The 9,046-nt window shown below is 33.8% G+C and overlaps 2 protein-coding genes across 3 annotated transcripts; both read right to left on the minus strand.

Annotated features, from left to right (window-relative positions):
• Positions 1 to 332: 332 nt before the first annotated feature.
• LOC145093905 (1-aminocyclopropane-1-carboxylate oxidase homolog 1-like) lies at positions 333 to 1,709 on the minus strand. The gene is made up of 2 exons (XM_079032148.1): positions 783 to 1,709; positions 333 to 713 (listed from the first exon to the last, which is right to left on the minus strand). The coding sequence occupies exons 1-2, from the start codon at positions 1,617 to 1,619 to the stop codon at positions 468 to 470; spliced, it is 1,083 nt and encodes a 360-aa protein (XP_078888274.1). The 5' UTR covers positions 1,620 to 1,709; the 3' UTR covers positions 333 to 467.
• Positions 1,710 to 2,427: 718 nt separating this feature from the next.
• Positions 2,428 to 5,759, minus strand: LOC145093906 (mitogen-activated protein kinase kinase kinase 1-like). Of its 2 annotated transcripts, XM_079032150.1 has the most exons (8): positions 4,571 to 5,759; positions 4,376 to 4,462; positions 4,217 to 4,267; positions 3,989 to 4,099; positions 3,678 to 3,902; positions 3,249 to 3,350; positions 2,816 to 2,937; positions 2,428 to 2,718 (listed from the first exon to the last, which is right to left on the minus strand). In XM_079032150.1, exons 2-5 carry the CDS (start codon positions 4,400 to 4,402, stop codon positions 3,786 to 3,788), a joined length of 306 nt encoding a protein of 101 aa, XP_078888276.1. In that variant the 5' UTR covers positions 4,403 to 4,462; positions 4,571 to 5,759; the 3' UTR covers positions 2,428 to 2,718; positions 2,816 to 2,937; positions 3,249 to 3,350; positions 3,678 to 3,785. The 2 variants fall into 2 exon arrangements, with proteins under 2 accessions (XP_078888276.1, XP_078888277.1); XM_079032151.1 differs by lacking the exon at positions 3,989 to 4,099.
• Between the last annotated feature and the right edge of the window lie 3,287 nt (positions 5,760 to 9,046).

Genomic DNA, 9,046 nt, shown 5'->3' on the forward strand with positions numbered 1-9,046 from the left:
CGAAGTGAAAAGTCACATTGATTTGTCTCAGAAAGATATAATTTTTTAACAAGTTTACGTTTATTGGTTATGATAGTTCTTAACAACAAACTTTTTTAAATTTTCAATAAAATTTTATAAAATTTTACCTGGATTTCCACGGATTGTACCCTAATAAATAAATAAAGTAGGGACCAATCACACACATTACCTCATAGCCCATTTAATTTACCCAAAAGTAAAACATATTTTTTCAGATATTTTTTGATGGGTGTGTTCGGATAAGGAAAAAAGAAAGTTGTTTATTGTTTATTTACATTGCAATAAGTTAAGTTTAAATATTTGAAAAGGAATTTTTAAAATTCAATTTAAATAAGCCGAATATATTTTCCCCCACAAACACTTTTATATTATTTCAACCACAATAAGCAAGCTATAGTTATAACCTATTAAAATTAAAATAGGTATATAAAAAATCGTGGTATAATTTAGAGCTTCAAATGAAGCAAACGAGGAACACCATCAAGGCCTTTTGACAAGGAATATTGAATATAGTCTTGAACGGTAGTTTCTCTATACCTCGGTGGGTTGTCATCGGAAATCAGCTCCTTGATCGGACCATACACCTTCGTCGTTAACGAGGAGCTGAAGAAACACGCCACCGACACCCTCGGCCCTTTCTCATTTGCCACCACTCTATGCTCCACACTCCTCAATTTGTCATTCGATATCATCTGAAAAAGAAAAAAAAAAATTATTCCAATTTTGATTTTTGACTAATCAAAATCAAAAACTAAACTTGCCTGTAATAGATCTCCAATGTTGATCACAAGCGCACCAGGGATTGGAGGAACATCAATCCATTGATTTTGATGGAGAATTTGGAGTCCTCCGATTTCATCTTGTAGAACCACAGTTAGGAATCCACTGTCTGTGTGTTTGGTTGTACCCATGGTTAGTTCTGGTTGTGGACAAGCAGGATAACAATGGCCAAGGAATGAAAGCCCTTTGTCACAATCCAAATCTATTAAATGATTTGCTTTCAGCCCTAAAGCCTCTGAGATCAATCGAAATAGTAAGCTTCCTAGTTTCAGCACTTGAGTAGAGTACTCGATTTGTATGTCCCTGCAAACCTCCGGCAATTCCTCAGCCGGCGGAGGCGACGGAGCCATAGATGTAAAGAAGGTATCTCTCCAGCTCGCGGCGGCGGAACTATACAGATCAAAATTGCTATTATACACAACTGTTCTCGTACGATCTCTTGTGTAAAACCGTTTCTTCACCTCCACATCTTGTTCGTGAAATCTACGAACTCCTTGAAGCATCTCGTCCATAACACTCACAGGGATCCCGTGATTCACTACTTGAAAAAATCCTAGATTCTCCGAGGCGACACGGATATTCTCCACCGTTGATGCTTTATCGGTTGAATTAAGGTCTACGATTGGAATCTCGAAAGTTATGGAGGTTTTGGAGGAGGTTTCCGGTGGGTGGATGAAGATGCGAGGTATTTGGCAGATTCCGGTATCGACGAGGCCTTTGACTCCGGTTTTTGTTTCATCGAAAGCTTTGAGTTCTGCTGATCGATTGTAGGATAAGATGAGTGAAGGTGGGGTTTCAGTTGCAGTGATGGAAGTCATTTTTTGTATTATTTGTGAAAAATGATTGTATTACTGTTCACTGAAGAATGAAGATTGAAGATAAGATAATAATACGTTTCAAGTGACTTTTGACGTTTTAAGTTTTCACTTTTTTTTTAATTAATGATCATATTGATATGTTTTATTGTTTTAATCGTATTATGAATAAAATATAATTTCAATTAGCACGTTTTTAGACAAACATGTTGAAATGAAATTAAGTCTCACCTACTAAGCTTAAAAACAAAAAGAATCAAATCGTAACAAAATTAAATCAATATAACCGGATCATTATTAAAAAAACAAGGCGGCTTTTTATTCCCATATGCAATACAAATAGACGAAATACAGAACAAAAGATCACCAAAACTTGAATAGAACAAGCCAATGAGGCGACAAACCAACACAGTAGCACTAGAACAGAGAGAGATGAATAAAATCATTTAAGGCGGCCCCAAAAATAGTAGAAGACTTTAATATGTAACTAGATGAGGAGCCCCGCTTTGCGGGGAATGGTGTTAGACAGCTCCGATCATTTTGGCCACTTCGTGCTTGTTATCGGTAGAAAGGATTACATAGTAATTTGGTCTGTCTTATGTAGATATTCTTCTATGGATAATTTGTTTACAGAACGTGATGACTTTTTTTGTACAAAATATTCATATGGATTTGCATAATGCTATTATCTGGAAAAAGAATATGACTATTGTTGTTATTATGGGTTTACATATTATTATTATCCGTGAAATATGTAAGTATGTTGTTACAATGAATTAAAATAGACTAAGTTTATCGGAAAAAATGCTACTAAATTTGGAACTTGGGTCGATACTCTCAAATATATAAACTTCAACACAACATAATTTTGAATAACATGATACAGGTGAGACGGTATTAAATCATAAGTAGAATAAGAGGCTGAAATATTTTAGGGCATCAAGTTGGTTTCATCACCTTCTCCATTTAAGAGATAACCAACACAAAACTGACTTAAAATTTGACACATTTTCTTCTATTGTTGGACCATTTGCATGGATCTTTTGCGGTCTAGTTTTAGTATTTCCATTTTTATTTCAGAAGCTCTAGAAGAACCATGTTGCTGAGAAAAGTTATGAAATGATTAAATGTAAGAAATAATATTGTTTAGATGATAATTATAATATTAAATTGATAAGATAAAAATAATTGATACTAACGTGAAGCTCATTAACCGGTTGTTCATTGATTGAAGACTGGTGTAGGTGGTGGCATCATAGGAATTGGATCGAGGAGTGATGAATGCATTAAGCTGTGAGTGTTCATCTATTGATGTGTATTTCTGAAAAAATTAAATTTTATTAATATAATAACAGTGTGCAGGGGCAATATAGTCGTAAGGTAATATGGTCCTAAAAATGAAAATATTTATTTTTTTAATATTAAAACAGTGTGAAGGTGCAATATCGTCCTAAAACTATAAAAATTGATTTTTATTAATATAAAAACAGTGTTTAGGGGCACTATCGTCCTAAAACTGTAAAAATGAAACCTTGAAATAGAATTAAACCATCTTGGGAATGTCCAAAAAATATATTCAATAAAAAAAAAAGTATATAAGATTATGGGTCTTTTGAAGTTGAAAAGGTATACCTTGGGAAATGAGATGGCAACAACATCTACCTTATGCTTTGATAAATCAGTAGATTCTATAGAGCAACCTTTTGCAGCATCAAGCAAAACAATCAATGATTCCTGGTATATGTAAACAAAATCAATAAAATTAAAAACTCATAAAGTAACTTTCAATAAAGTGAAAAAAAAAGTTATAAAAATAATATGCTATGAGAATAAAAAAAAAAATCTAAAAACTATTAAATAGTACGATGCTATAATGAAACAAAAGCAAAAGATACAATGTTATTTTTGTTGGCCTGAATGGATGTGTCAGACAAAAACAAAAAGTATATCTTTATTTCTATCTCTATATTTGCCAAAGACGGAAATGCCCAGATAGGGTTTCTGCAAATACTGGAAACTTAGAAAGCAACAAAAATAAACAAATGAATAGGAGTGGTTTACCTCAAACGCTGATGTAAGTTTCTAAGCAGCGAGATTCCAATTTTCATCCGACCATGACAAATTATAGATGCGAATAAGGTTTCTTTCTCTCCTTGCCGTTTAAGCTCATTAATATCTCCCAAGTAGTGGATTTGATGGATTGGGAAGACGACAACATTGGTGGTAAGGAAACCGTATTGTAGGAAAACCGCCACCATCAATGGTATGGGAACTGTATCCCCCTCCCTATTACAACAATTATAAATTTATAAACAATATATCAAAAGAATCAAGATATATTTTCTATTTTTTTAATTTTTTATTTAGTGTACCCCTTCCAAGTGAGAGTATGGAAATTTTCTTGTTAACATCTCCAACACAGTGCAACCAAGACTCCGTATATCAACTGTAAGTCTATACTCGTTTTTTTTTCGATTAACAACCTAAGGAAACAATCGTAAATCCTCATCCAATTAGTTTTGTTTCTTTCTATTAAATTCTTGTAGCTTCAAATGAAAAATAAATATGTATAGATATAGATGATAAAATAAAAGACAAACCTCAGGTGCCATCCAATATGGAGTCCATTTGCAAGTTTTAATGTCATTCAACTTGATTGCGTGTGTAAATAAATAGTGTTATGTTTAATAAATATATTAAAAAAAATGGACAAAGGAAAATGATAAGAAAGAAAGAGAGAATGGGCTCTAGTTAGTTACCTTTGCCAACCCAAAATCTGCAAGCATCACAAATCCAATGAAAGTAGAATCTTATGGTCGTATCCATTCACCCATATAAAAAAATGCCTAAAAGCAACCAACAAACATCCAAAACCAAAAGATACTATATTTTCAGTCATATATTGATATGTGGATAAAGAGGTGTGTAAATTCAAGGGTAGAAAGTAAAATTACCTTCTTCATCCACATTGATTTCTTCTACGACGTCATCTTCATCAAGAAAACGTCACCGTCATCTTCACCTTCGTTTAAAGGAGTACCCATGGTCGTTACTTAAATATAAAAATCGAAAAATCAGAAATAACCTACAATGAAATGACAGAAATTGAAACAACACTTAATAGGTTGAAAAGAAGTTAAACAGTAAGTGACCAATTTGCTAAAAAAATCAAAAATCGCCTTTTATAAACAAAATTTTGGTCAACAACATTAAAAAATCCAAGCAATACAAAGAATTCTAAAGGGAAAAAATGACATCGATTTCAATATATAGCGGATAGAGAAGATACAGTAAATGGACTGAAAGAAGACACAACAGGGTAGAATTAGAAAAATACGAATTCGCCAATTGTAGATCGTTCGTAATTAACCCATACTAAGAAGGTCAATGGATTTGATTTGTAAGAAGAATACAATCGTACCTTTGAATTCTCCATTCACCATAAATATGAACTTATTTCAGAAACAACGAAGATAAAGCGCAATAATCGAACCCTAATTCCAACAAAGAGGATGGTTAGACCAGAGATATTGCGGCGTTGTCAACCGACAAATTGAAACCTCTAAACTCACTTCCATTGTTTCCCCTTCTCGTACGTAGGAGTTGTAATAAACGTGATGAGAAAAGAAAATAACACATAGTATATTAAAATCGCAATAAACCCCAGATAGAAACCATACCTAAACGAAGAACAGCGAAACACATGGCAAACATGCAATGAAATCAGCCAACATCCGCCTATACCCTGCCGAGAAGAAATCAAACACCAAAACAAACTGTACAACTGGTGAAGATGTCGAAATTTTAAATCAAACCCGAAGAAAACGGTAGGTAAAGCTAGACTTCACTTCGTTTTTAAAACCCGAGCTGCGAGATGAGGAACGCCTCTTCAATGGACACAAAATAGATACGTGATCGGACAGAAAAGTGGGATGGAGAAAGAGAGTAGAAAGGATCTGAGAGAATCAGGGCTTTTGTTGGGAGAGTACACCAACTTGATCGACACCAATCCAATGTCTATTGGTATAGATTGGCGGTGGAACTGAGATGAAGAAGGAAAAGGAACAAAGGACGAAGCCACGTATGGAATCCTGTCAGAAAGTGGCGGTGGTGGAATAACACGTATCCATCATCAATATACAAAATGACACCCCATAATAAAAACCAAAACCAACTGTAAACACATCCATATATAAAGGACCATTTCTGCAAAAAAAAAAAAACCATGAAGTTTACTATTCTTACTTTGGTCCCTACACATTAACCATCAACTTTACTTCCGATTCCTGCGCAAATTAGCATAAGGACACCATTCCTTAGCATTGTCCAAGTTTTATATATATATAATTATAAATTAATTGAATAAGATAGTAAAATTAAATAATTTCATACCATGCTTTACCCTATTGGTGATAGTTATGGTAGAGTCTGATACTTAAAAGGTAAATATTACCGTTATTAGGTGTGAAACTCATGTATTACCTGTTTTTATTTTTTGAAAAAATAAATATGAAATTTTAACAATTTGAAAAGTTTTAGTTTATAAGAAAACTGAGAAAAAATTTAAATTATGAAAATTAGTGAGACTTTAATACATTGAATACATTACATATATAAATCATTTCTAATAAATACCTTACATATATATTACCTTAGATATTAAATGTAAAATTTTAATTTAATAAAATGAAATTTACAATAAAATGACAAGTGGAAAATAGAAATTTCAAAATTTCTAGAAAATGTCATGTGTACAAATGAAGGAGAAGAGGACATGTGGCAAAAAAAACATTCATTTATTAAGGAGGATAATATAGTAAAATTAAATAATTTCATACCATGCCTTACCCTGTTGGTGATAGTTATGGTAGAATTAGATATATTAAAAGGTAAAGATTATCATTATAATATGGCATAATGACTTGAAAGGTAACGAATTTCTAGTTTTGTTTATATTTAGTCACTAAACATTTTTCGTGTTTAATTTACACATGAATTATTTGAAATTGTTCACATTTTACCCTTATGACTGGTTGTAAGGGTAAAATTTGAACAATTTCAAATATTTAGGGGTAAATTGTAACGCTTGGTTCAAGTATAAATCATTTCTCAAAAATATTGAAATTTTGTGGGAACTTGACGAGTTGGAAAGCTCCAACTCGTCGTGTCGAGAATTTTATGGCCGCGGGTTTTAATGAATCAATTCGACGAGTCAGGGAGTCCCAACTCGACGAGTTGGCGGCTGAAGATGAAACCCTAATTTTAGGGTGTTGCACCCTATTTAAAAGACTTAACCCCCCTTGGTTGGCCTCCTTACCAGTCTCCCTTTGTCCAGAAACCCTAAGTTCGTTTATCCTTTCTGGATTGAGTGTGTGAAAGCTTTGAGAATTGATATTGGTGGTTCTTTGGAAGGAGCTTGGAAGTTGGATACATCTAGCTTAGAAGAAGGAGTATAGATCCGGAAACTCTTCACCAATAGCAGTCTTCTTGAGGTATAAAGTCAACATCTTTCTTTGTTATCATCTTGATCTCTTTAATGAATTTTTAGCATGATTTTAGGATTTTGGTTGGGCTAGCCAAGATGTTGAAGGTTCCAGGGGCTATTATGCTAGATCTAACCCCTTCATGACTTTTCATGGCTGAAAGTTGCAAACTTTATTAGTTCCAAGCCCCATTCATGCAATAAATCCCTTATTAAGTCCTTATTAAGCTATATAGTGTATTTCTAGCTTGCATGGATGTAAAGTTGGAAACTTTACGTGATTATCTGACCTTTGGACTCTAAATCTGTGTTTTGGGACTATATTAGGAGAGTTCAAGGGCTTAATGGATTAGGAATCACTCTTAAGAGCCTGGGGTTTGGGTTTGCTTCTTATTAGATTATTCTTAAGGGTAAAGTCGAAAACTTTACCCTTCTAGACATCATTTTGGAAGAGATTTGAGTTTTGGAGTCCCTAGTTTAGATAGATTTAGCTTAATGCATTAAGAGGTTGGTTTTCTGGCCAAATCGACGAGTTCATTAGTGAACTCGACGAGTTGATGGAATTTTTCCCGATCTATGCGGGTGATAGAGAAACTCGACGAGTTATGGGCAACTCGACGAGTTGGGTCAACTCAGGACGTTGGCTTTGACCTTTGACCTTAGTCTTTGACCAAGTTTGACCTCTAAGGGGTTTTGAGGCATATTGAGTTGTATTTAAAAAATTGTTTCTGTTATAGGGTTGTGTAGAGCGGATATTGGAGTCCCGACCTGGTCAGCTTTCGTGTAGTATTGAGGTGAGTTTTCTCACTACACTCATGGGTCGAAGGCACCAAGGCTGGTCCATTAATTGATATGAGGTGTTTAGTATTAGATTGTGTAATGGTTTGTTATTTGATCTATGTATGGGTTTATCTGAAGACCATGGGACGAGTCCATGGCACTTGGCAAGACCATGGTGGAGCCCATGACATTAGGATATAAGACTATGGGGGTAGCCCATGGCATTCCATTGAAGACCATGGAGGGAGTCCATGGCAACTTTGTTTATATATGTATGAGCATGACATTATTTGATTATATGATTTGTGTGATTGGAAAACTCACTAAGCTTGTGCTTATAGTTTTATTGAATGTTTCAGGTACTTCTATTGATACGGGCAAGGGCCCGACTTGATGACGTAGCGTGCATTCTCTAGTGTTTTCACAACTAGATTTTGTACTCTGAATAAAAAATTATATGAATGTGTATTGGGATTTTTGTACTCCATATGGATGATGTTTGCGAAATTAAAAGTTTAAAAATTTCTAAAATTAGGCTGTTACATAAATCAAGCATGAAGAAAAATTCCATGACTAAATGTGAACAAGGCTGAAAGTTCGTTACCTTTTAAAGTCATTACAACAACACGACCATGATCTTATGCATCCACACTCTCTAATCAAAACTTTTGTTTTTGTAAAGAGAAAAACCTCATTTAAATATAACATCACATTATTTTCACACTTCTTTATCATCTGTTATTTCTTCCTTGTACGGTCTATAACGACCATCTCCACCCTCTAGAGTGAAAACTCTTGCCTATATCCTAAGTAAATGTTTGAATCCCTCACAATCTTTTTTGCTTCAGTTTCCATGTGATTGAAGTTGCTCTTACTGCATTTCTAAGTGTTATTTTTTCTACCTTATACACTAAATGTATATCACACGAATATTACAACATACTCACTTGTTTGACCTCATTATTATGCTTTTGCTCATTCTTAACAGTATTTAGAACCATTTATGAGATAATGACTTGAAATAGTAACAAACCTTCAATCTTGTTCATATTTAGTCATTGAACTTTTTTCATGCATGATTTACCCCTGAATTATTTGAAATTGTTCACATTTTACCCTTATGACCGATTACAACCGGTCATAAGGGTAAAATGTGACAGTTTCAAAT

This window comes from Lactuca serriola, chromosome 3 (genome assembly GCF_051521515.1).
Source record: "Lactuca serriola cultivar US96UC23 chromosome 3, Lser_US96UC23_V15, whole genome shotgun sequence".
NCBI lineage: Eukaryota > Viridiplantae > Streptophyta > Magnoliopsida > Asterales > Asteraceae > Lactuca > Lactuca serriola.